Source organism: Pseudopodoces humilis, chromosome 26 (genome assembly GCF_049639895.1).
Source record: "Pseudopodoces humilis isolate 2021_Gansu_Grassland_sample_001 chromosome 26, ASM4963989v1, whole genome shotgun sequence".
Classification (NCBI taxonomy): domain Eukaryota; kingdom Metazoa; phylum Chordata; class Aves; order Passeriformes; family Paridae; genus Pseudopodoces; species Pseudopodoces humilis.
This window is the reverse complement of record NC_142225.1, coordinates 3,839,587-3,866,478: the sequence shown is the minus strand read 5'-3', so window position 1 is coordinate 3,866,478 and position 26,892 is coordinate 3,839,587. Positions and strand designations below refer to the sequence as shown.

Sequence of the window (26,892 nt, the reverse complement as noted above, 5' to 3'; positions counted from 1 at the left end):
ATTTTATTTATTTTTTCCCTCCTCCCTTTTTCCTTTCCCTCCCCTCTTTAAGCCCCACTAATTGCTTTCAACCTCTGGCTTTGGTGAGCAGGGTGGATGGCAGGGATGGCCTGGGAGGACGCAGCCCCCACACCCACCCGGGTTTGGCTGTGTCCCCTCATCCCACAGCCCCTGTAAATCTAATTTTGGGTAGGGGGTCCCAAGGGTGCTGCACATCTCGTCCTGCTGTGCCGTGGGCCGCTGTCCCCTGTGGTGTCACACCGAGCTCCTGCCAGCCCCAGGTGCTGTCACACCATGGGGGTGACCCCCTGCTCCATCCAATTTTCCAATCCCCCCTCATTTCTTCCCCTTTTCCCCCCACCTCCCTTCTCCATTAACCAAATTATGCAGAGCACGCTGGGGGCTCAGAGAGGCTGGGAAAAGCACTATTTAAAGAGCTGCCTTGCCAAAAATAGCGCCTCAAACTTGGGCTCCAAAGACCACGTTCAGCCACCAAAATAAGTGGCCTGGTTTCCAAGCAGCCCCGTGGCTCCCAGGGAGGTGGCACAGCCCATGTGGGGACAAACCCTCCTGGCAGCACCTGCCTTCCACATCTGTGGCATCTCCTTTTAGCCATGGGGACACTTTGGGATGAGAGGAGAACTGGTCTGAGGGCTTGATTTGCACCTGGATGCAGGATTCCTGTTTGGGAAGGGTGTTTAAAACGAGTCCCCAACCCTGTCACCCTCTCCTGCATCCAAAAGCACAGGGTGACAAAGAGGTGGCTTTTTGTCCCCCTGTTGGGGGCTGGGGTGAAGCACCCACCTGTATCTCCAGCTGCTGTACCACTTGCATCTGGACTCGACACTGGGCCGTGCTTCGGTCATCAAGTGCATGTTCTGTGTTGAGGTGTCTGGGGAGGAGAACACGGAGGCTTGGTTAGGCCTGGACGTGCCCAAAACTCAGCCCCTCTGTTGGTGCCACACCTGGGATCAGCCCTGACCTGCAAACTGCTCAGCTATGCTCCAGCACTGCTGCCCAAAGCGGGGGGAGCATGGGGGAAACTGAGGCACGGAGGTGACTGAGCACACCAGGCTGTGGCACCATCCCAAACCCAGGCTGGAGGACACTCAGCCCTACCCGAGGCCGCCCAGGGGTGTTTAGGAGCAGCCTCTGGCAGAGGGAAAGCCCATGGATTTTCCTGGAGCAGGCTGCTGGCAGGAGGTGCCAGGAGGACCTGAGGAGCAGGTTCCCAGGACAAAGGCAGCGTCATGGGAGGCTGCCTTACACGCTCCAAGGAAAGCCCTGAGGGCAGAAGGTGGCATTTCCAGGCTGTTCCCCATGCTGCCACTTTTCCTGCCTCGTGTTCACAAGGTGCTTTGTTTAGGAAGCACCAGGACCTTTAGTCCTCGATGCCCTCCCTCCTCCTCGGGGAGGGAAAGGGCTCCCGGGGACAGGAGCCAGGGACATCCAGCCCCAAACCCAGCAAAGCAGCAGCCTGGGGACAGAGCCAGCCCCAAGGCCAGACCATGTCCTTGCTGGGGTGGGCACAAACCCAGGGGATCCTCACTGGAGGAGAGGGATGGTTTGGAGGGGGACTTTGGGCAGATGCCACCCTCAGAACAACCCCAAAAGGTGATGCTGGGGGGTCCCAGGAGCTCTGTGCCAGATGCTGCCCAGACTGAGACTGAGACATCCCAGGAGAAGGCGCCTCAGGAGCTCTGTCCAGGCTGGCTCTGGATGCAGAGGATGGCAGGAGTCTCGCCCGGCTGCCTGTGAGAGCCTTCCAGCCCCAGCGTGCACAGACAAGCCAGGGAAGCAAGCCCTGCTGCCAAACCCATCCGTGAGCAAAGCCCCCAGAGCCTCAGCCCTGCTCCTCTCCCTGCATGGCACAGCCAGGGCACAGCTGCTTCTCCAGGGGAAAAAAAGCCATCGGAGCCAAGTGGGAACGGAGCCATTTCCCACTGACCTCACCCTGATCAACCACAGCTCCTAGGCCACGCTGCCCCCTCGCAGCCCAGCACAGACCACCCGAGCTGCTCCATCAGGGGGTGCTCGGAGCAGCTCCGAGCTGCTGCCCACACTCAAGGCAGGGTCCAGGCTCCAGCTGGGCTTGGCCTTTGGGAGCTATGAGTTTTCTGTCTGTCTGTCTGTCTGTCCCACACCCCAACACATGCCCAGGTGTCTTGGTTTAGAAGACACCAGGTTGGCAGGGAAGGGACAGAAACCCTTCCCCAGTGCTGCTGGGAGGCTGCCCTTGTGCCCAGGGGGACGGGAAGGTGGGACACAGGGACCCTGGCTGGCACAGCACGGCTCTGCCAGCCCCGTGACCCTTCCCTGCCAACTCCAGCTCCCATCCTGGAGCTTGCTCATCTGCCCCGTGCCACCCAAACATGCCCTGCCAGGCAGGAGGAGACGCCTTATCTGGCTTCACCCCGTGACTCAGAGGCAGAGGAAGGAGGACACGAGAGAGTCTGAGTCATCCTCTCATGCCCGGGCTGCCTTCGCACCTCCTCATCCTCCCGGGCAAGGCCTCTGCTCAGCTCCTTCCCTGAGAAAGAGTGGCACAGTCCAAGGGATGTTCCCACTGGAGCCAGCCCAGAGGACAGAGGATGAGTCTGGAAAACCCCAAAACCCGCCGGCCGTGGAGCGCGGTGCTCTCCGAGCAGACAGCCGGGGAGGCGGGGGAAGGAGCCCGCCAGCCCGTCAGCTCCTTCTGATGTCTTTGCTAAAAATCCTGGCTACAAAGAGATCTAATTGCAAATGAACTAATTAAGTAAACCTCTGACGAAGCGTGAAAACAATTTGTTTGACCCTGACGCTAGCAGAGGGCTCTCCGACAGCAGAGTTAATCAGTCAGCGCCGGAGCCCACAAGCGGTGTCAGCGGTGCCATCTGCCATCTGCTGCCTCCCCCCGCGCCCCCCAGCAGGGCTGCCAGCCCCCCTCGCCTGCTGCCGGCGCCTGCCCGGGCTCTGGCCTCCTCCAGATCATTCATTCATCCAGGGTTTGGCTTGGAAGTGCTCATAAAGCTCATCCCATTCTACCTTTGCCATGGGCAGGGTCACCTTCCACTGCAAGCCAGCCCGGCCTCGGACACTTCCAAGGATGGGACAACACCAGCAGCAAGCCCTGCTGTGTTTTCTCCTTCTCCATGTGGTCACCCAGCTCTGGGAACACACTTTGGGATGTCTGAACCAATTCCCAGGATCTTCCCCTCCGCCAGCTCCGTTCTGTCCCAGGCTGAGTCAGAAAAACCTTCCTCAAAAAGGTGACACTTACTTGACAAACTGCCCCAAGTCCTCACAGAGGGTTTCGCAGCCAGGCCACTTGCACTCTCCGTGGCCGTAGAGCGGGTGGGAGCCGGGGGTCTCTTCATGGGAAGAGCTGCACAAGAGGGAAAGGAGCCTTCAGATGGTGCAGCTGAGATGCTCCAGCATTCCCAGGCATGGGGACAGCCCTGGGACACCCATGGGAGACCCCACAGTGATGGCTCCCTGTCCTCTGTGGGTGCAGCAAAACAGTGCCAGTCTTCTTTCATGGGGTGGGCAGAAACCCCCCACTCCTCCCAGCCCTGCGGGTGATGGATCCCAGCCCCTTCCATCTCTCCAGGAATAAAAACACAAAGTGCCAGGGCCCGACCCGGCTCTACCTGTCCCTTCTCGGCGTGTGCATGGTGCTCTGTCCATTGGGCAGAGGGTGATGGGAAATGGGAGGTGAGACCTTGGTGGCCGAAAACGAGGTAGAGTTGGAGGTGTTGGTGGTGAGGTCAAGACCTTCCTGCTTAATGCTGTCCTCGACGGGCTGGGCGGCCGTGACCTCCTTCCAGAGCTGCTGGAGGTCTGAGGGGCAAACAGCTGTGGCAGAGAGTGACCAAGGTCAGCAGGGACACGAGGCAGCACCCAGGGCTTCCTCCCTGCTCCCTGACTCCCCAAATCTCACCCAGCACTGGGAGAGCATCACCTGGAGCTGGGCACAGCTAGGGGAGGCTGCACGACCCCATTGGGAAATCCAAACCAAGGCACCTGCAGCACCCACAGAGCCGCTCCCAGAAGGGAGGAGAGCCTGTTTTCCCAAATCCTGGCACCCCTGTGACAAAGAGGTGCCCCAAATCCTGACACCCCTGTGACAAAGAGGTGCCCCAAATCCTGGCACCCCTGTGACAAAGAGGTGCCCCAAATCCTGACACCCCTGTGACAAAGAGGTGCCCCAAATCCTGACACCCATGTGATGAAGAGGTGCCCCAAATCCTGACACCCCTGTGATGAAGAGATGCCCCAAATCCTGGCACCCCTCTGCCACAGGAACCCTGAGCCCAGCCCTGCATGGCTCCGACTGCTGACACCATCACCCCCCAAACTTTGGGGGCATCACAAAACCCAACACCACAGCCCCTGCCCAGCCCCCCTCACCCAGAGCTGGGCAAGCTCCAGCCCAGGAGCCCCCCCAGGCTGGGGTCCTTACCTTGGGGCAGGGTCTGCAGGGGCACCGTGCCCTGCCCCGGGGGGAGGCTCACCAGGCCCTGGCGCTGCAGGTTTAACAGGTGCTGCTGCTGGAGCTGCTGCATCTGCAGGAGCTGCTGCTGGAAGGCCAGCTGCTTGTTCCCCAACGGCTGCCGAGACAAAAGGAGGGACAAATCCAGGCCTTATTCCCGGCCTGGCAGGGCAGGCGGGGGCTGGAGGCCGCGGCGAGGGGCGCTGGCAGCGAGGGGTGGCAGCGGTGGGGACACCGCGTTCGGCCGTGCCTCCATCCTGGCTGCGGGGCCTGCTCAGCTCCCGGCTCAGCCGGACGGAGGCTTTGATCTATCGGAAGAGGAGGGGAAGGAAAGGGAAAAGGGGAAGGGAAAAATAAAGCGCTGGAAAGAAAGGGAGAGAGAGGAGCTGTGCCGGGAGGGACTCGCAAAGCCCGGCTGGCGGGGGTCCCCACAGGGGAGGCTCAGCTGCGGGGTTGGTGTAAAAAAAGGGGGGGTCCCAGCAGGCAACAGGCACAGAACCCTCCTGTAAGGCAGAAATTTATCCCTGTTTGTAAAAAATTACAGTTATGAGCCTTTTCTTGGTGAGGGGCTGAAAGTGGTGCAGGGGAGGGGGCGCCCAGTGCCAGCAGCAGTGTCCCCACCCTGGCCACAAGCACCCCCAAGTAGGTGCCTCTCCCCCCACCCCCCCAAAGCTGGCCAGGCTCTGACCGGCATCGCTGGCCCTAAACTAGTTAGGCAGGATGGGTCCCTGGGGAGGCGCCGAGAAATCCATGAGAATTAAGTGAAGGGGAGAGAATTCAATTAGGGCTGGGGACAGGCAGCTGCTAATCCGAGCCGGCAGGGAGAGGGGAGCTGCCCTGGGGCTGCCCGGCCTCATTAGTGGGGCAGGCGGCTCCGTGACCCCGTGAACCCCCCCAAACCCCCCTGTTTGGACAGACGGTGCCGGCGGGGAGCGAGGAGCCGGGCTGGGGGCACATCCCCCCTCTCGCTGCACTCTGCAGCCCCCCAAAGGATTATTTCCATGTTTGTGCTCTCACTGAGGAGCACAAGAGCTCTGCAGTCAGGATGTCCTGTTTTGTGAGCATCGTGGGGATTCAGACCCCCCAGGCACTCGGAATTCCGAGGAACTGGTGATCCCTGAGGCTGCATCAACAGGGAACAGCACACAGACTCTGTGGCAATTCTAGCCCATGACTGAGTTCTTTGGGGCAATCCCAGCCCATGACTGAGTCTGGGGCAATCCCAGCCCATGACTGAGTTCTTTGGGGCAATCCCAGCCCATGACTGGGTTTGGGGGCAGCACCCAGGGTCTCACTGGATGCAGGTGCACCCCTGTGGATGCTGTTGATGCTCAGCCTTGGCTTTGTGAATCAGAGGGTGAGGATGGGCTCCAAACCCCTCTCTGCAGCATCAGGCACAACCACGTGTCCTGACTAGGGTACAGATGGAGTTTAATTCCAGTTTCTCAGCCTCAGAGAGACATGTGGACTCTCCCTGTCCTCTCCACCCCTTGGCCACAGCGGAATTGCCTCCCCGGAGTCAGATCTGGATCCTCCCTGGCTCTGTCTCAGCCCTGCACCTCTGAGGCTTAAAGATCAAGGCACAAATCAAAGCAATTCCTACTCAATGAAGAGAAATCCCTGACTCCTGAGCCACTCCTGAAGGTTCCAGGCCATGGGATCAGCAGGATGGAGGGAAAAGGGCAGGACCAGACTGCAGCCCGAGGGCTTTAACAGCAGCTTCTCTGTCCCCTAGGGTGTCCCCCAGGCGAGGGGAAGCTCTGCCACCGTGTGGGATGGACACACTGGCCTCGCCTTGGTTAGAAACAGCAGCTGGGGTGGGAAGGGATGGGATGGGACAGGATGGGATTCTCCTCCTCTTCCCGGCTCCACCACCGCCCTCCCCCAGGGCCTCGGGGCAAGCCCGAGCTCTGCTCCAACACAGCCTCATCCGCGTCACTTCCAGGCTGTGGTGCTAGGAGTGGATGAGGTCAGGAGGATCCCTGGGCACGCTGCCTGCATCCCACAGGCCAGCCCGGCTCTCCTGACCCAGCCTGGTCGGATTCAGACCCCCGGAGCCCCCCGGGCAGCCCTGACCCACACGTGACTCTCCGGGGATGCTGGTGATCCTGGCGATGCGAAGGTTGAACCTGCAGCTTCACATGCCTCGAATCCCATGTCCCCCCAGCTTCCACAGACCAGGAACAGGAGGAGCAGCCCCAGGAACTCGAATCCAAGCCAAACCAAGCTCTGGTCCTATGGGGAGCCAACCTGCCGTGTCCAGGGAGCAACTGTGGCACCACACACCTCTAAAGCCCTGAGTGATGGGTGGATGCAGAGCCATCCACCAGCCCACGGGCTCCAAGCCAAGCTTTCCCTGGACAAACCAGCCTGGGGAGAGCTTGGATGACAGCCCCAGCTCACACCCCTTTGATCCTCACGACCCCCATTCCTGTTGGAAAAGCCACTCCAGGAGGAGCTGGCTCTGTGTTGGGGCTGAATCCTTGGGCTTGGCTCCCCCAGTCCATTCCCAGCTCATTCCCAGCACGGGGCTGGGGGTCTGCAGCATCACCGTGCATTAGATGCAGCTGAGTGGGTGCAGCTACCGGGGCAAGAGGCGCCGTCACTTTGATTTATGAGCACATCAGGAGGAGTTTGCGCCGTGACACGCGGGACTGACAGCAGCACTTCATTAAGCTGACACCGGGGTTAGGCGCCAGCAGCCCTCCCTCCCCACCCTGCCTGCTTCAGGAGAGGGACAACCCCTGCCCTCAGCAGCTCTGGGGACACACAGAGACCCTCCCAAGGGATTTTGGGGTCTCTGCACCCCGTTGTTGCTCGGAGGAACCAAGCATTCTGGGAAGAGCAGGATGGGAGACACGAGGGTGAGGGGCTGCACCACAGCTCCTTGTTTCCCCCACATCCAGGACGCTGCTGGAGGCTGGGGGGTGGCCTTCACACCCCAGCACAGGAAAATGCTCCAGGATGGGCTGGAGTGTGCCACAGCTCATCCTGGTGGGATGCATGGATTCATGCATCAGCTGCCTTGCTCTGCCCCTTCCTCATGCCCCCAGTGTGGTGCAGCACCCATGGACACAGAGCATCCTTAGGGACAGGACGCTGCTGACAGGCTCTTCCCACACATTTCCATCCTCTTATCTGTCCTCCCCTTCTCTGGGGTACCCCCAGCTGTCCTGCTCCTGTGGAGATCAGATCTGCTCCTCCAGGAGACGCTGCCCCCGCCCCAGGGAGATCAGATCTGCTCCTCCAGGAGACGCTGCCCCTGCCCCAGGGAGATCAGAGCTGCTCCTCCAGGAGATGCTGCCCCTGCCCCAGGGAGATCAGAGCTGCTCCTCCAGGAGATGCTGCCCCTGCTCCCAGCTCCTTCCTGGTGCCCTTCCCACCTGCAGATCCCGCTCTGAGCTGCTGACTCACAGCAGTGCCAAGAGGAGCCCTTGGAATCAGGCGGAGGGGATGCAGGAGCTGGATTTACAAATCCTGCAGCGGGGCAGGAATTGAATCTGGTAGTGGGTTTCCATGAAAGGTGCAGGGGCAGCTCTGTGGAGGCATCCCAGACACTCCAGCTCTTCCCTGTGTTTCAGGGAAGCCACAGCAGGACCATTCCCAGCAGGCAAACATCAACACAGACTTTAGGAACATCAGCTTCCCAAATTTTTGGTGTGAAACCAAAGCTTACCTAAGGATTTTGAGGAAGGAAAACACTGACATCCCCTCGCTGGGACCCCCCTCAGTGCTTTTCCCAGCTGGAAAGCTGGACCCACACCCCTCCAGCAGCATCCAACACCCCTTCCCCCTCCTGCTACACCCTTTCTTGTTGGATAAATTTCCCATCTCCTCTGTACCATTTAATTAAAAGTTAACACGCGCTTTTTAAAGCAGAGCCCGCTAAGCAAGCGCTTTGTTAGAGCTTAATTATATCCCTGCTCGGTGCTGCAAGAGAACATCGCCAGGGCCAGCAGGAAAGTCCTTGAGGAAGCTCACATTTACGCCTCCCCCGTTTCCCGGAGCACCAGCAGCTCCTGGAGATGGCTCTGATAACCCTGAGCCTGTAAATGCACCAACATCCCACACTGAGAGCCTGGCTGAGGCTGGAGCAGGTGACCCTGAACCACTGCAGCCACACTGGTCCCCTGATGCCAACGTGGCTTTGCCACTGAGCCCCCCTTGTGCCACCCCAACACAGAGTCTGGACTTAAAATCTTCCCTCCCTGCCAAAAATCTGAGTTTCAAGTGCTGGGTGTCTGTGTCTGTCAGGGTACTGGATTTTGGGTAGAGTGACGGCCACAAACAGCCCCAGCAGCTCTGCTTGCACCAGGGACGTGGAGGGAGTGGCTCAGGAGCTCGTCCCTTGTCACTGGGAGCTCATGGAAGGACACTCAGCAGAGGGGCAGCAATGCCAGACGTGAATTCTGCAAAAATGCACTGCAAAAAAAACCCTGTCTGAAGCATTTTAGAAAGAGAGAAGGGCAAAAATACCCAAGGAAAAGGAAGGGAGGGAGCAGTGCTGTCTGCTGTTTGGGCTCTGTCCCCAGCCTCTGTGTGACCAAAACACAGCCACAACCCCTTGGGGGGCATCACTGTGCCCTTGGGGGCAAAACCTGCTGTGGAAAGGGGATTCACAGGAGCACAAAATGAGTCTCCACTAGGCACCGGCCTGCCCAGCACTGCCAACGTGGCCCTGGGGGGCTGAGAGCCCTGCCCACCTCAGAGTCTCCTGAGGAAAAGCCCTTTGCTGGGATCACTGCTGTTTCTCATATTCCCTGGGCTTTGGAGAGCCGCCCTTCCTGGCAGGAAAAGCTCTGCTTCAGCTGCCACCTGCCCAGCCCTGCCCACCCACCAGGGCACTGCTGCGCCAACTCAGCCAGGACTGGGCTGCCCAAGCTGAGCCTGGCAGGGCAAGGGCTGGGCTGAGCCTTCCCTGATCCCACCACGGCAGGATTTGGGGAGTCCTCACTCTCTGCTGGGGGGCTGGGACCTGTCCCTGTCACCAGAGAGGCCTCTGTGTCACCCCACATCTTGTGGATGCACCAGGTCACAGGGAAGGAGGAAGAGGAGAAGGAAAAAGACGAGGAAGAACAACTCCCAGTGATTGGACTGGCCACCCTGGCACATCCAGAGCAGCATGTCCCCATGTCCCATCCCTGTGGCTCCCTGGGGTGCTGGGGTCCACTTTTAATTTGCTGCCAGCTCTGCTGGCCCGGTGCCCTCCAGGTGAGCTCACCTCTTTGGGTTGCTGCTTTCCGGCTTGCTGCTGGGTCAACAGCTGCAGGTGAAGCTGCTCCTGCTGCTTCTTGTAGTATTCCTGCAGCTGGGAAGGGGAGAGAGCAACAGGATCAGCAGAGGAACCACCCCATTCCCATCTCACCACCCCGTGCCCAGCGCCGAGGCTTCGGCACAGCCATGCCGGCTCCTGGCACTGTCACCAGGGCAGGCTCCCTGTGTCACCCGGTGCAGGGTGGGAGGGAAAGGACCCACCAGGGGAGTCAGGGCAGCAGAGAAGCCCTGGGCACGCATTGCCAAAGCCCCTGCATCCCCATGGCCCTTGAACCTCCCCAGTGCCCACCCTGCTGTTTATTTTAATGCCAACCCACTGCCCCTTGAGAGAAAAGCAGGCTGGCACATCACAGAGCATTTCAGGGTGGGGAAACTCCAGTTTTGGCATGATGGCATCCCAAAACACGCCTGACAAGTGCTGTGAGAGCCAGTGGGGTCCCAGCTGGGGAGGACCAGAAGCAGATGCAACCCCTGGCCTGTGAGAGCTGGGGGTTCAGTCCTGCAGTCAAAATAGCCCCTCAAATCAAAGCAGAGGTGTTTCTGAGCCATTAAAACAGGGATAAACCCCCTGGATCCACAGGGAGCCACCAGAAAAGGTCCCAGTGTCCACATGCAGCGCTGGGATCTGCTGGCATCGCTGCCAGCTCTTGCCCTGGCCCCTAAATAAACCGTGGGTGATGGATTTGCTGCGTGCAGGGAGGGGGAGAAAGGCACGGGGAGGTCAGAGAGACCCCCCAGCCCCCTCGCAGGGGCTCAGGAATGTCCCTGGGGATGCCGGGAAGCCTTTATCAGCTCGGGGCTGCCGGCAGCGAGTGGCTGTTTGTGTCGGAGAACAGGTTTGGAGGGGCTGGGTGTTTACCCCTGAGCCAGCCCGAGCCAGGGAGCTGCGGCGTGGCCGGGCTGGGAGCAGGAACATTGGGTCAGGGGTGAGAGGTGTGATGTTTGGTTTGCTGCCGGTGGAGAATGTGAGCTATTCCGGCCTGGGTTGTTTAATTTGCAGTCAAACGTGTTTCTTTATCCGGCTCCAAAGAGGCTTGTGGAAGGACCCACCCAGGGTAGTGTTTACCCTTTGTTCTTTCCCTGGGGCCAACCTTGAATCCTTATCAGCCTGTTTGGAGTAAACAGGTACTGGAGGCAGGAGGAAGGGTGTGGAGGATGCTTGGGGGGTTTCTCCCTCTCTCCCTCCTTCCCGCCGGCGGGAGCTGTTTACCCAAGCAGACCTATTTTGTTTCAGAGTGGAAATCTGCTTTTTTTTCCTTCTCCTCCTTTTTCTTCCCTCCCCATCTGACTAAAATCTCTGGAAAAGCCGAGAAGGGCCATGAGAAACAAACCTCAGCTCTGGAGCTGGACACAGGCACCTGCCCAAAGCCCAGCAGTGGCCACGGGGGCTCTGCCTGGGGCACATCGAACCAAGAGCATCCACCCCAACCCCGGCTTTGCCCAGGAGCTGGGCAGCCCCAAATCCCTGAGCAGGAATTTTGTAGGTTTTGAGACCCTGGCTCAGGGTGGCAGCACCAGCACTGTCAGCACCTGCAGCTCTTTTCATCCCTGGACGTGCTGGGAATCCCAAAGGAAACATGTGGAAAGCAGAAGGAGGAAAGGACCCATTCTTCTGCCTCCGACAAACTCCAGCATTCCGAGACCGCGGTGGGAATTGCCTGGCTGGATTCAGCTCCAGTGCAGCGTTACCTGTTGCAGCATTATCGCCTGCTGCTGCTGCAGGAGAGCCTGGAGCTGGGGCGGGGACAGGATCTGCTGCATCTGCTGCGGCGTGATCATCTGTGGGGACATCATGGCCACGGACACGGGGACCTGCGACAGCAAGGACACGTCACCACTCCCAACCCCGACCCGCAAAACTCGCCCCAAACACCAGCAGTGCCTCTCCCAGAGCATCCTCCGTGTCTCCCCTCCCACATCTCTGTCACCTCTGGGTGAAGCCCCTGGCCACTGCTCCGTCCCCTGGGACATGGCAATGGCAGGGAGGTGTCCCCTTGTGCTGCTGGCACCAGGATGAAGCTTCCTGAACCATGAGCTCCCCCACAGTAAGCTGAGGGCTCTCCTTTAAATGCAATTTAAGTGGGGGAACTGGGCACCAAACCACAGCTCCCTCCCCTGCTGGGAGCATGGGAAGGGTGGAGGGAAAAGCCAGGGAAGTGGGAAGATACCGATCACCCAAATAACTCTGCAGAGCACCGAGGAAGAGGTTACGGGGTTCTCCAGACACATCAAAGCTTTACCTCCAGCTGACACCAGTAACTCCCGTAATTACTGTGCCAAGAGGAGGGAGGGCCGAGGGAACCTGCCAGCCTCTGCCTTTGGTTATCAAAACACGGGTCCACACCCCAGGCAAAGCTCCTGGGAAGGTGTCAGTGATGGATCCCAGCCCTGCTGGGTCCTGCCCAGGTGGAGCAATGCCCGGATGGAGCCATCAGGAGCTGCCTTGTCCTGGCCTTCCACTGATCCCACAAGCCCGAAGCCCTTCCTGAGGCTCTGGGCAGGGTTAGGGCCTCACTGTAATTTAATGACCCTCCTGGATGCCTTCTATTCCTGGGAAAGCAAATAAGAATTGCTGGGTAGGAGCCACCAGCAGCCACAGGCTCTTCCAGGGGATCCCAGGAAGAAGCAGCAACTCCTTGACATGTGGGATGGGACAAAGCACAAGCCAGGATCCAGCTGCACGCCAAGGATCTAGTTCTGATCCAAACTAAACAACTCCTCAGCCCAGCATCTCAGGACCTCAAAGAGCAGAGAAACCCAGCAAAGTCCCGCTGAGACCCTGCTTCCACCTGGCCTCCCCCAGCCAGGACCCCCAGTCATGCCCAGGCTGCCCAGTCTGGACCCCTTCCAGCCACTCCAGCGGGGATGGGACCACAGGGTGGCCCCTTGCAGTCCCTCCCATCTGTGATGGGTGTCCAGCTGACCTTCAAGGGAGATTGCAAAGCCTTATCTATTTACTCAGGCATTCTGCTGCAGGGAGGCGTGGGACATGGAGCGAGCTCTGTTTGTCACCAGCGTTTCCCCCTCCAGCCACCTCCGTGGCAGAGCTATTGATTAATTCCTCTGACTTCCCACCCAAGGGCTTGGAGCTCAGGAATGAGCCCCAGCACCCTGCAAGGCTCTGGCACCCACCAGAGAGCCCCGAGCCCTCCGTGGCACCAGCACCCAGCGAAGAGCTGCTGTTTGAGCACCCAGGTGCTCCCAGCCAGCTGTGCCAAGCCCTGGGTGAACATCTGGGCAGGAGGGAAGCTGGCGAGGAGAGCGAAGTGCGCGCCCAGGAGCGCCGCTAATTTCCTTCTGCCAATTCATCAGCCGGCAACGTGCTCGGAATGAGAGCCCCTAATTAATTGCTCCTCCACATCCCCCCCAGCCCGGGAGGGCTCCCTGCCCCCTCCCGCGGCCCCTCGAACACGTTTGCTGGCATTTTCAAATCGGAGGCATCCTAATTACCGGAGAGTTATAACACCTTCCATTTCTCGCCCAGCGGACTGACACCCTGTCAAGAGCAAAGAGAATTGCCAGAGGTTTTGACAACACTAATTGCCCCTATAATCTAAAAACACAAAGGAGAGGCGATTAGTCGAGAGGGCCCCAGCTCTCGATCCGACACGAGGTTTTCACAATGTTACAAGAAAACAAAAGTGATGCTTTTTAGAGTTTGATGGCTGCTAACAAAAGCAGAATTATATTTTCATACAACCTTTGTCTGCATTAAATGGCTTTTTTTTTCCTCCCCCCCCACTCGGATGTGGAGCTGACACGGAGAAATGGTGGTGGATCCATGTGAGGGTGAGGTGGGAATGGGGTGAACTTGAGAGGGGCAGCTCTGCTGCTTCCTTGGTTCCCGTGAAGAATTTCCCCACAGCGTGGAAAACGTTCCTCTCCCAGTTAAGGTTTCCAGGGAAAGCAGCAACTTTTAGTAAAAGAGGAAGTTCCAACTTACAGGTGGTTTTGCTCCCATTCATCCTATGCCTTGTGAATGTTCCAGCACTGCCTTGACCCCAGTGCGGGCCAGCAAACCCCACTGCTGGGGGTTCTCTATCCCAAGCTCTGGTGACAGTGCCAGCTGCCTCTGTTGGGGACAGAGGGAGAGCTGCTGCTCTGGCAAAACGAGATGGGGATGGAAATGGGGCTGGAAATGTTCATCCCAACCTGGCCAAAAGCCCCACAGGGACACACCCCAGGGTGGCCCTGGGACATCCCTTCACCTGCAGCCGTGGCCCTCAGTGACAAGACTGCCCATGGCAGGGAATGAGGCCACAGTTCATCCCTGGGTAACAGCAGGATCTGGGCAGCAACTGCCTCAAAACCTGGGATGCAGGTGGTCAAAGTGAGAGCTGAAGGGTGCCAGGCAGAGCAGCACAGGGGCTGTGAGGGGTGAATGTCACCCAGCTGCCACCACCCCTGGACACCAGAGCAGCACAGGGGCTGTGAGGGGTGAGTGGCACCCAGCTGCCTCCAGCCCCAGGCACCGGAGTAGCCGGGAAATGTCCTTGCAGCTGGCACATCCCTGGGGAAGCAGGTCCCGGCAGCAGCCCCGGAGCAGCAGCAGTGCCTGGGGACCAGCCCGACGCGTCACGAGCTGGCATCTGCCAGACACCGAGTCAGGAAGGGTTTGACTCACGCCTTGGCCGGCTGCCACCCCGCAGAAACTGCTTACTAACAGCTCTGGCTGCTCCCAGAAACACCCGGCGCTGCTCCGGCTGGCCAGCAGCATCTCCAGGGGCTGCTTTTCCAGGCGGGCCCGCCTGTAATCCCCGTGCCAGAGGACGGGGCGGGAGCAGCAGGCGGTGGGTGGAAAAGCAGGCAGGTATTCCAGGGAATATTCCCTCCCTGAGCCAAAGCCAGCTGAGGGAAGCAGGAGTTGGCTGTGTGGAACGAGGCAGGATGGGGAGCGAGGCTCTTGAGAAATTTTTCCTAAATTTTTTTGGGTTGTTTTTACGGGAAGAGGATTGAACTCCCAAGCGCGAGGCAGAGCGGGGAAAGCCACGGCCCAGCGGCCTCGGCTCGCAGCAGGGCTGTCATCAGAGGGACAGTGCCCTCCTGACCCCGGGGACAGCTGGCTTGGCACAGCCTGGGGACATCCTCCGTCAGTCTCCAAACACCCCTGCTCCGACTGTCACCCGGGCCGGGAGGTCACTGCAGGAGCCACCGCGTCCCCAAGGGCCACACGTCACCACCACTGTGGGAAGGGGCAGCTCCTGGTCCTTGCCTCAGCCACACAGCCCAAACCTCGTCCCCTCCATCCCTGCTGGCTCTGGGATCTTTGGGATGAACACCCCTCTCTTTCTCTCTGGAGGGTGCTCCTGGTTTCCCGCAGAGCTCAGGGCTGCACATCTGTGCTCTGATCCAATCTTGGGGTTTAACTCAGAAAACGCTTATGCTGTTTTTCCTAATTTTAACCACTCTTTTCAAATCCAAACCCAATAGAAACAAACCCAGGAGGCTGGGAACAGAATGGGGGAAACAACCACCAAAAGCAGCTTTGAGTTGTGCTGTTTTAGGGGCAGGGGATGAGCAAATCCCACCCCAGAGCACCCAATTCTCACAGGACAAGAGCAACCCCAACCCCCCTGGCACATCCTGGCCTCCCTTCTTGCACCCAGCATCCTTGGGCAAGCTCCAAGATCCAGCTGGCTCAGACAGTCTGGGAGTGCTCCCAGTGCCCAGGGCCAGGCAGTGATGCCACTGACACCGAGGTGACCCCAGCCATGGCTTATAAACCCTGAAGGGTGGCACAGGGCCACCTAAATGCTGCTGTGCCCCCTCTGGACCTCACCAGGCTGGGATAAGGCACACGTACACTAAAATCTGCCCAGGATCAAAGAAATGAAGCCGAGCCCCACGTGCCAGGCTGGGTTTTGAGGCTGTGGGTGGTTTTAGGAACAATTTTAGTAACACTCTGAACAGCTCCAGCACCAAAGGTTCAAGTGCCCTGGGTGGGGTGGCAGCAGGGTGAGCAGGTGAGGGGACACCAGCGTGGAGGACACCAGGCCCTGATGCTCAGCTTCATGTGAGGAAAAGGAGGAATCAATCCCCGGCCTGTTCAGCCCGTGTATCCTCGTTAGCACATCCTCATTAGCGCATCCTCATTAGCGCAGCCTTCCCGCTGGGGAGGCCCCAGTCACACCTGGCTGGGTTCCAGTCGCTGCTTGGGGACAGTGGCAGCAGAGGTGACAGCACTGAGCCCCCTCCTCAGCGAGCCCCTGTCCCCAGCACCACCCGGGCAGGGTCCCTCCATCCCCTGCGTGGCCACGGGGTGCTGGCACAGCTCTCACACTGATTGTTCTACAGGGACTAAAGTGCCTTTGCTCCTCTGTGAGCCCAAAACACCAGTCCCAGAGTGGGATGGTGGCAGTGGCACGGGGCTGGCAGTGCTGGGGGCTTTGGGATGGAGCAGGGACAGACAGGGATGCTCCAAGTTCAAATGGAAAAACCTCGGCACGAGCCCAGATGGACGGGCTGCTGGATTTTTTTTTCCCGGAGAGGGAACGCAGAAGGGCTGGTATTGATCTGTCTTCATTACCCATTTCACTCAAGTTTCAAATCAACAAAATACACTTTTCTGCTCCGCTGCCCTCTCCGCTGCAGCAGACAAAAGAAAAGCAATTTCCCGCAGTTTGCTCCAAACTCCTCTCCTCCCTTCCCTGGGTGCCCTCCAGCCCCGCTCCCCTTCCAGCCACTTGATCCCAGCAGAGCTGGGAGACTCCCAGCTCTGAGGGCACCCAAAGAGGGCACCCCATCACTCCCAGGTGCCTCCAAGCCAGCACTGACAACTTGGGGTGCTGCTTTTCCAGCACCTCCTTCCATTTTTGTAAGGATTTGCTTTACTGGATCCCAGAGGGATCTGCTGCTCCCACCATCCCAGGATGACAATGCCCTGCAACACTGAAAGCAATATTTTGTCAATGCCCACCAAGTTTCCAAGAGTTTTAAAGTTGAAAAAGAAATAAACCTATTCTTAAGTGTTTTAGAAAACCCAAAGATGGGTTTTGGGGGATTTTCTCCTTTCCTGCAGCTGTAACTGGAGTGACAACGTGAGACTCTCCACACACACCTCCAGGCATCTGTGGGAAGAGGGTCCCTACTCCAAAAAAAACTCCCAATCCAAGATGCTGCTGAGCCCAGCAGCTCTCTGGTTGTTTTTAAGCGCAGCCTGTCAGGAATGTCATTAATATTCCCGCTGGCTTGGTGCCCCAAAAACATCCCAGCCCCATCAGTGGGGTGACAAGGGGAGTGCATGGTGTGGGCAAGCACAGGGGGTCTCCTGCTCTCCCTGCCAGCACCAGGACCCTCCTGCTCATTCCCCCAGGACTGGGGGCCAGGAGCCAGCTGGCACGGAGCCGAGGGGAGACAAAATTCCCTGTGGATGTCGAAATCCATTCCCGTTGGGGGCTGCACATCCACAGGCAGGGACCCAAGGCCGGCACCCCAAGGACACCCCAATTCCCAAACATTCCCATTCTGCTGTGCTTCCTGCTGCCTCCAAGCCAAGGAGGCTGTGCTGGGATCCAGCCTTCCTCCTCCTCCTCTTGCAGCCGTCCTGGCCAGTCTCATCCACACCACCGTGCCTTAGATAAACTTCCTTTCAAAGGAGTCTGCTTAATCCCCTATCTCCCCTCGGTCAGATCCCGCTCCAGCTGCCGGCGGGGCCGCGGGGGGAGGGATTGCCGGGCGCTGCTGAGTTATGAGCTATTTCTGACTCACGTCTACAACTTTCACAAGTCCTTTTTGCAACACGGAGAGAGAAAAAAAGGGAGGAGGGGAGGGAGGGAGGGAGGAAGGAGATCCAGTTCGCTCCGGCAAAAGGCGCTGGCCAGATGGGCAGGCAGGGAGGGGAGGCTGGGGAGCAGCAGGCAAGGGAAGGACGGGATGTTCGGCTGCATCCAGCCGGGAATACCAGGGAGAGCAAGGAGGGATAAGCAGGAGGAGGAGGAGTGCAGGGACGCACACCCACGGAGGGGAGCGAGGCGCCGGTTACCGGAATCTGACTTCACCCTCGCCGCCTTTGTCCTCTGCAGACATTTTCCATGCAGTGACTGCATTTCCTTCCTGCCGGCACCGCTGGAAAAAGCCGCCTGTTTGTGCCGTAGGAGCCCTGACTAATTCCCACTGCTCCCACCCAGCTGCTGCTTCCCAAGCCGGGGGTTCTGGGATCTCCTGACCAGCCCTGGGATTTGCTGCTGGATGGCTCAGCCATGCCCTGGCACTCCAAGCCAGGAGAGGATCCCGGGATTGCCCATCCCAGCCTGGCTCCTGTTGCCACCTGGCTCAGCCTGGCACAGGCAGGACCTCCAGCTCCAAGAGCGCTTGTGCTAATTACTTTCCTTTGTTAATTAAACCCACGTGGCTCTAATAAGGTAACCTGCTGTTCTCCGATAAATTTAATTAGCCTGAAGGGAGAGCCCCTCCGCACAGCTATTTAAATTGTCACTTCCCATCGCCGGGGCTTTGCTTCTCCCTGCCTCCCGCCTCTCTCCAGATTTCACCCTTCTCCTGCCCATTTTCTGCCCTTTTCCTTTGGCAGAGAAGGGGAGCAAACGGGAGGTTCCCCATGCCTACAAGGAGCAGGATGTGCCTGCTCAAAGCCCATTTTCCCGTCAGTGCCACAAATCCCCATCCCAGCTGTCCCATCCTGGAGGACCTGCCCTGGCTCCAGCCCAAAGGCTTGTTCACTTTTCCAGCCCTGTGCCACCCTCACAGCCCCCAGCATCGATCCTGGGATGCTCCAACCCCGAGAAACTGCATCCAAAACACTGTCCCAAAAAGCGGTGACACAAAACCTCCCCTCCCCAACCCTTCTCCATTCCCACACACACACAAAAAAAAGCCTCCCAAGAAACTTCTGGAGGTTTCCAGAGGATTTAACTCCCAGAGTGCTCCATCCACTGCGGTGACAGGGGTTTGTGCTGTCACACAGCTATGGCCCAGCCCTTCCCGGGAAGGGGGCGACAGGGGACACTTGCACGTCCTCGGGGCTCACCTGCACCGCCGGCTGCTTGCCCTCGTTGCTGCTGGGGGAGCTGAGCCCCGTGGCCTGCTGCAGCAGGAACTGCCGAGCCACCTGCAGAGCCTGCAAGAGAGACACAGGGGTGGGCATCAGGAAGGCTCCCTCCTCCTCCTCCTCCAGCTCTGGCTGCTTCTCCATGGATTTCATTCACGGGATGGGTTTGATGCACAAGGAGCACCAGCGCTCCCTGATGCTCCCTACTGCCACACCAGTACATCCCAGTCGAGACCAGCACTCTCCCAGCCCCCATGGGGACAGCCCTGTCCTCTTCCAAAAATCCGGGTCCAGCATTCTCATGTCACAAAGGTCATTCCCAAAGCCCAGCCCTGGCACAGCCACCCGGAGATCTGGCTCCTGGATGATTTATTCCAGAGCCACCACCATGTTCCTGCTGCTGTCCCTTGTGCCCAAAGCCACTGTGGGTATTTAATTTTATTAACTGGATTGAGGCACTGGAGCAGCAGACAGTTCCAGGTTTGGGTGAAGCCAAGTGCAAGATCCCAGGCTGAAACAATCCAGGAATGTGTCCAAATGGATTTGATGGTGACCCAGAAGGTGCTCAGCAACCCACACAAGTGACCACTATGAAACCTGATTCTTTTTAGGGGGGTTTGCCTAGAAAAAGTGATGAGTTTCTTCAAGTTTTTTCACAGGGATGAAGGTGTTTCACTGGGAATCCCACAAAAGCAGGGAAAAAACAATAGAAATGGATAAAATGCACTTGTGAAAAACACAGGTACGAGACAGCCATGCCCAGCACTGTGGGCAGCTGGAGAAAACAGGAAATTAAGGAAAATCCTACAAAGAGATGAGGAGGAAAGAGGAGCAAGTGTGAGCTGAGAAAAAGAGTTTGGGAGCCAAGAAAAGGAATAAAGCTCTGAGGAAAACAACCCAGTGCTCCCAGACCTGTTTGCTCCTTATTTCTGCTTTACAAGGATTCTTTTTCTTCCTTCTGGGGTTTTTTTTTTGGGCACATTTCTGAAAAATCTCCACCCTCCTTCCTCCCCCTCCGAAATCCATTCCCAGCTCAGCACATGCCTCACCTGTCGATCCAAACCAAGGAGCACCCACAAAACCCCAACCCAGAGCCCCTCCTCAAATGAAGCATCCATGAAAAGTCATTCTCTACATTTTAGATCCCATTTCAGCTCCTCCCTGTTCTCCTTTGCACAGGGAACTCTTGGGAAGAGCACATAAAAAATAAAGGATGCCCTAGCCGTGCCACATCTTTTTTTTAGTGGATAAATCCACCTGACTTGCCCTGTGCAGCTGGACAGGCACTACAAGGGCATGTGGAAAATAAGAGGAAATTTCCAGGTGGAGGTTGAGAGCAAAGGGTTTAACAGACCCAGCTTTAATTTATAAAAAATTTGTAATTTCATAGCAGGGATCCCAAACCAAACACCCTGAGCACAGCACTGGGCACCCTTGGCTGTGTTTGTCACCATCACATGAACCAGACAGCCCCAAGAAAATCGAAACCTGAGGAATTTAATAAGCAAATGGATCCTAATTTCCTATTCCTTTGGTGAATTGCCAGAGCTGTGCACCCAGAGCTGCCCCACAACCACTGAGCACCCCCAAAACCGCCCAACCAAAAACTTCCAAACTTCCTTTATCCAAACAATTTAAAACTTAGATCCTTGAGGACAGACACAGCAATTCCAGCTGAATTCCAGTGATTCCAGCTGGGAATCACTGCTGGAAAAATCCCACGGTCCAGATCTCAGAGCCACCTCAGCCCCAGTGTTTCTCCACGGGCATTTTATTTTCCCTGTTATTACCAGGGATAGATGTGCATCGCTAATGAAAGCACAAAAACCCTGTGACAGTTATGACAGCTCAAGGTCTGATATTTTAATTACTTTTGGAAATGAAAACAGTAATTCCAGTTAAAAGTCAAGGTGGAGGAATCTGCTTGGAGGCAGCTCAGTGCCAGGCCCGATGGGTGCTGGAGCATTGGGCTGCATCCCACATCCCCACAGCAAATCCCTGAGCTTTAGCTGCTTTTCCAAGGGTCTTTTAGATGAGTTTTTCATGGATTTGGCTTCTCCATGTGCAATTCCTGCTGTGTTTGCAAGCACCACCTCACAGAGGAGACCCAGTGAGGGCAGGCCCAGCGTGAGTAGGCCCCTGCCCCGGCCTGGCAAAAATCAGCACAGCAGGGATTGAAAACACAGAGGGGGAAAGCCTCAGGAACAGAATTCCAGCACACAAAAAGTGCTGCACAAGACTTCTGGAATTTTCTCTTCCCAAACCCAAGGCCTGGCTTTAGCTGCTTTTCCAAGGGTCTTTTAGATGAGTTTTTCATGGATTTGGCTTCTCCATGTGCAATTCCTGCTGTGTTTGCAAGCACCACCTCACAGAGGAGACCCAGTGAGGGCAGGCCCCTGCCCTGGCCTGGCAAAAATCAGCACAGCAGGGATTGAAAATACGGAGAGGGAAAAGCCTCAGGAACAGAATTCCAGCACACAAAAAATGCTGCACAAGACTTCTCCTGGAATTTTCTCTTCCCAAACCCAAGGCCTGGCCAGCCTGGGGTGCCCGCCCGGCCTGGCCCCACTGCGCTGCCTCTCAGGGGGGAATTTAATTCACTCCCCGCTGGCTCCCTCACTTTGCTGTGCTCTGAAGCACGAAATTACAAAGATTTACAGGAAAAGAAACCCGACATGGCCTCACAATTGCACACAGGGGCCTCTCTGGGAGTGCCTGGAGCTGCCCCCTCCCTGGGCTCAGCCTGTGCACAGTGATGGAAACCTGTTGCAGGGCTGGGCAGAGCACGTGGAGCACCCAGGATGGAATTTTGGGATGCAGAGCCACCTGTCAGCTGCATTTGTTGCAGGAAGAGCAGCCCGGGGGTGGGGGGATGAAGCTTTTCCATAGGGAAGTGTCACTCAGAGCCTCTCCTTGGGGCTGAGGAGGTGGGAAGCAGAGGAAGAGCTTCTCTGTGGGAGTAGATGGGATTTTACCTCTGTGAACTACAGGAAAAGTTATTTATAAATAAAAATCAACCTATATCCCATTGCCTGCTGTTATCCAGGTGCACATCAGCCAGAACTGTGAATGAATTCCTGGTGCCAAATGCCTGGATGGCTCCTTCTGATCACCCATTGATCCCAGAAGAAGTTTGCAGTGTCTCAGACCCAGCCAGGGCTGATGTGGTTTGGCTCTGCTCTCCCCAAGAGCAGCACATTCCAGGATGAGGAAGAGGATGGAGACCTGGAAATTGCAGGGAAAGGTGGGAGATGCTGGCAGGTGTGTGCAGGGATGGGGGTCAATAAACAGCCCAACCATGCAGGGATTAATCCCACCCTGCCAGGACCTGCTCCCACAGCACCGGAGGTTTCCCGGCTCTCGGGATCCCCCCAGGGATGTTCCTCCCTCCTCTCAGACCCCAAATCCCTCCAGTTCTCTGGACCATCCCCAACTTGACATCTCATCCTCCAGCAGGGGAGCAGCCCCTTCTTCCAACTTCCACCCAGCCTACCTGAGGATTATCCTGATTTTTCCCTCTCCAGCCTGTAGGACTTCACACATCCACCCCTGGATGTGCTGGATGCTACTCCAGACCCCAGGAAGGGCAGATTTTAGCTGCTTTTTCCATGGTAAACACCACAAACTCCCTTTCTGCCGTGGGGAAACACCTGGTTCCAGCCCTGGAAGAGCCCAGGGAGAGCTGCCTCACCCCACACCTTGGATTAATCCTCATCCCTGCCTTTTCCTCCTCCAAACCTGCCCCAACAGAGCCTCTCTGAAGCCTTCTGATTGGGAAGAAATGGGTCAAGAGCTCCAAAAAAAGTTTGGAGAGCATGGAGACATCCATGGGTCATACAGCCTCCCCCTCAAAAAATTCAACCCAAAATAATCCCAGGACAAAGGAAAATCTTGCCTGGGGTATTTGAAAGTGCCTCATTAACCAGATATTTCACTTTATGAGGATGGAGTTTTTAATTCCAGCCTGGATGCTCCAGCTGGGAAGAGCTGCCCAAAATCAGCTGAGGGATTTTCCACCTGGATCAGAGCTTTATATGGTGTTTTACCTTCCAAAAAGAGGAAAAGCACCTGAAAAATTCCATTGAAGCAAGAACTTTGCATGGAAAGAGGGAGGAAGGGAATTTTTATTTTCCCTTTCCCCTCCAATCCTTTTGGAGGGTGGAAAGAAGTTGGGAAGGGCTTAAAAAAAAAAAAAAAAAGAAAGGTAAAAAAAAAAAAGGAAGATTTTTTACACTAACCTCATAAAAATGACATCGTCACATTCCAGAATTAGCACCATTAAAACAACACACAGGGATATTTTTAGCTGGATATTAACAGTAAATGATGCCATATTGAGGAGCACTTCCACCAGCCCAGCCCTGGCCTCACTTAACCACAACCAAATGGCTCCAAGAGATCCAAATGAACAAAAAAAATGACACAATTCCTCACAGGGAAATGGAAAAAAAAAGTCCTTTTTACACCCAGCTCCGTGTCTGTGGCCCAGCTCCAGCTGTTCTGCCCTGCTCCAGTGCTCCTGGACTTTATTCCTCTGCTCCTGACTCCTCAGTCCTCACAGGCGAGGGGTTAAACTCAGCCCCACTAATTAAGAGCACAAGGAACACGCTCCTGACAATCCCAGCCCATGGAAAAAAAGGGGAAAAAAAGGGGAAAAAAAGGAGAAAAAAAGGGGGGAAAGGGGAGAAAAAAAGGGGAAAAAGAAAGGGGAATAAAAAGAAAAACTGCTCCTGCATTTGTCCTCAGTGAAATATTAAATATGAATCAGGGAAGTGAAGAGAGAGATGAGTTTCTCTTAAGTGCTCCGGCCTCATTTTTATCTTAAATACCCTAATAATAGAGGATTACACAATATATTTGAGATGTGATCACATGTTTTATGGAATGGTATCTCTCCCAGGGCAGCAAAGTGCCTCTCCTCCCCCTCCACACCCTGCCCCAACTCCCAAAAAAGTCCTGTTTGCTCCTTCTGCAAAACAAGCCTTATTTTTGTTTATCCCTCCTCGTTTCTTTGACGTCTGTCTGCAGCATGCTGCAATTTTTTTTCGGCACTTTTTGCACCATGAAACAACCCCAAAGAACACCAGAGCAGCTGGATTTTCCGGATATCTCCTTTTCCATGGACTGAGAGCTGGAAGGAGCTCCTGTGGCATGTCAGACTCGGGGATTGTCCCCTCGGTTCTCCCAGGTCATCCCTGCTCCACCAGGTTCGCAGGGATTTGGGTTCTCCACGTGCAACTCCTGCCGTGCCTGCAAGGATCTCTTTCCATTCTTTCTCTCCATTCCCTGCACCCCAAAGCTGCAGTGACCCCATTCTCTGCACCCCATGCATTTAAACACCAGCTGCTGGCTAAAAGTTGGAATTTTTTGCAGGAAGTCAGCAAAAAAAATAACCCTGGAAAACCCCAAATCGTGGCTGAGCAGCGCTTGTTATCCCCACTCCCCTAGAATTCCAGAGGATCCCCCAGCACAGGGATGTGCCAGCCCCATCACCCCGCTGCCCCTGTTTCCTTCCTCCACCGGGAATTCCGGGGGGATCCAGCCTGGCAGGGGGGGCTGGCGGATCCCTTTGGAGCCCGGCAGTGCCGGAGGTCCCTCCACGTTCCCACAGCAACGGCGGGGGGGTCCCGGGCCGGGGGCTGCCCCCCGGTGCCCCCGGGCGACCTCTCCCCTCCGCCAGCCCCGGCACAAAGCGGGCGCGAGCTATTGAGGCTTTTCAGCCCCATCCCGAGCATTGAAATCCAGGGATTTAACCCCAGCGCCAGCCCCCCGGGCTGCGGGAGAGAGAAGGAGGGGAGAAGGGAGGGGAGGAAGGGGAGGGGGATGCCCTTTCCCCACCCCACCGACCTCCTGCTCTCCCCTCCCAGGCTCTGCGGGATGCTTGGAAGTGGCGTGGATTGGGAAGGATGGATGGATGGATGGATGGATGGATGGATGGATGGATGGATGGCGAGGGAATGTTGTGCTCCAGAGTGCAACAGAGCTGGGTGATCCTGTCTCAACAATCCAGGCTGGAGCTGCCACACACCCCAAAACAACACCCCACAACACCCCCATGGCCTCAATCCCCCACCCCACTCCAGACAGCACCCTTGGAGAGGAGCTTTAACCCAAAAATTCCCTGCAAAGACTTGTTTGGCTTCACCCTTGCACAAGCAGCGAGGTCACAGGAACCAAAAAAGGTCAAATCCAGCCCAAAATGGGAGCACGGGCTCCCAAGAAAGAAATCCCCACAGACATGGAGCTTTAGGCCCACCGGGATGAGAGGTGGATCCCACCCCTGCAGGGCTCTTGGGGGGGATTTCACAAAGTTCCACAGGAATCAGGATTGAGTGCCGACACTCCGGGATGAGCGAGCACACAGGAAGAGCCCAGCCGCCCGAGAACCCGCTGAGAACGCTGGATGCTCCCGGGGATGGAGCAAAGCCTCCATCAAGCACCTAATTGTCCAAAACTCCCGCGGTGGGGACATTTATTCCTGACCCCAGCTGGTGCTCAGCCTGCTCCCTGAAGCAGGAAGATGGATAATCCTTGGAATAGGTCCTCTCCCTTCCATACAAGTGAAGGTGTCACTTGGTTTTTTTGGAAGTTCACCAAACCCTCTGCTTTAACAATCCCATGTGCCAGCCAGCTTCCCACCAGGAATCCACCAGGAGAAACGCCAAGGTGGTGAAATTAAACATCAGCCTTGACCGGGAGCATCCACAAGGATGGCAAACCCGACATTCTGGAGGAGATGCCCTCGTTTCACAGCCACGATTTGCATCTTTTTGGCTGGGGGGGGACACGGATCTCCCGTTATCCGGTGGAATTCCAGGAGGGAGAGCAGGCAGCTCCTCGGAGGGGCCCTGGCAGCAGCATTACACGCATGATTACCCTTTGGATGCGGGGAACAGGGGCTTAGCGGCGTGCGGAACGCCTGTTATCCAGGTAATGGATTTACAGCACTCCCTACTAAAGTATCAGACACAGCAATTTTTTACAGCTTTCACGCTGGAATTTATGGCTCAGGGAAGCGATCTCCGCACGAGGAGAGGGATCATTGCCTTATTTAGTAGCTGAGGAGGGAAACTGATGTTTTTTTGCCAAAGTTTGTTTGGAAAGGTGAGTCCCCAGGGCTGAGAGGGGACGCGTGTGGCAGGGGCGACCCGAGGGGCACATCCAGAGCTGCTGCACACACGTGTCACTGTCACACGTGTCCTGGGCCATGTGGTTGAGGTTCAATCTCCCAGAGATTCCCCCAGGGAATGGGAAAGCAGCTCCTGGACGACCAAAATCCTCTCAGGGAGCTCTTGCTCCTGGAGTTACGGCCAAGGTTTTTGGTGTCCCTCAGATTGATGGGTGGTAGAGCAGACAGGACCTTCCCCCCAGAACAGCAAGAGCCCACGAGCTGTGGGGATGGAAGAGCTCTGCTTCCCAAGGGATGTGGGACAAGGACAAACCCCTGCTTTTCGGGGCAGCACCTGCACCCCAGCTCAACCAGGAACGGCCAAATCTGGTGGAAACCCAACCCCGAGGACAAAGTGGGGCAAAACCTGCTCTTGTTCCCAAACCACATCCTCAAAGGACCCGGATGCCTCTGTAAGCCAGGTTCGAAGGAACGGGTTTCCTGGCCTACCTGCTGCTGCTGGAAGTGCAGGAGCTCCACGGGGCTCATCTCTCCGTTGGCCTCGGCTCCGGCAGCTCCGTCGCGGCCGCCGCCCCCGGGGCCGCCCCCGCTGCCGCCACCGCCGCCATCGGGCTGATTGCTGAGGCTGCTCACCCCGTTCTGCGCCGACGGCGTGGAACGGATCGTCTCCGAGGCAGATTCAACCATCATGACTCGCTAGCAGGACCTACAGAGGGGAGAGAAGAGCCTGAGAATGGGGACTGGCATCCCTGGCTGTCCCAGATCCCAGTGGGATGGGGTGTCGAACCCTGTTGGGTTTTAGCTGTGCTCAATTCACCCCAACAGAGAAATCTGAAGCTGCCACAAATATGCTGCACATCTCTAGGTGAAGCAAGTGCAACCCACTCCTTAGGAAAACTCACAATTCCAGCTTTCCCTGAGCCTGGTGCAAGGCACAGAGCTCCAGGAATCCGCTTGTTTTCTCCAAATCCCAAAGTATTTCACGGTGAGAGCACAGCCGAAGCCCCAGCGAGG

The 26,892-nt window shown here is 56.9% G+C and overlaps 1 protein-coding gene across 7 annotated transcripts in view; it reads right to left on the bottom strand.

Annotated features, from left to right (window-relative positions):
• FOXP4 (forkhead box P4) overlaps window positions 1-26,892 on the bottom strand; it is a 55,639-nt gene that overhangs the window by 9,851 nt on the left and 18,896 nt on the right. For all 7 annotated transcript variants that reach the window (XM_014258084.2, XM_005529345.3, XM_088067012.1 and 4 more), the window contains 8 exons: window positions 26,368-26,584; window positions 18,729-18,818; window positions 11,435-11,557; window positions 9,693-9,779; window positions 4,442-4,589; window positions 3,630-3,834; window positions 3,260-3,364; window positions 805-892 (listed from right to left, as the gene is read on the bottom strand). In XM_014258084.2, coding sequence (XP_014113559.2) covers window positions 805-892; window positions 3,260-3,364; window positions 3,630-3,834; window positions 4,442-4,589; window positions 9,693-9,779; window positions 11,435-11,557; window positions 18,729-18,818; window positions 26,368-26,568 — 1,047 coding nt within the window. In that variant the 5' untranslated portion in view covers window positions 26,569-26,584. The remainder of the gene's footprint in view (window positions 1-804; window positions 893-3,259; window positions 3,365-3,629; window positions 3,835-4,441; window positions 4,590-9,692; window positions 9,780-11,434; window positions 11,558-18,728; window positions 18,819-26,367; window positions 26,585-26,892) is intronic.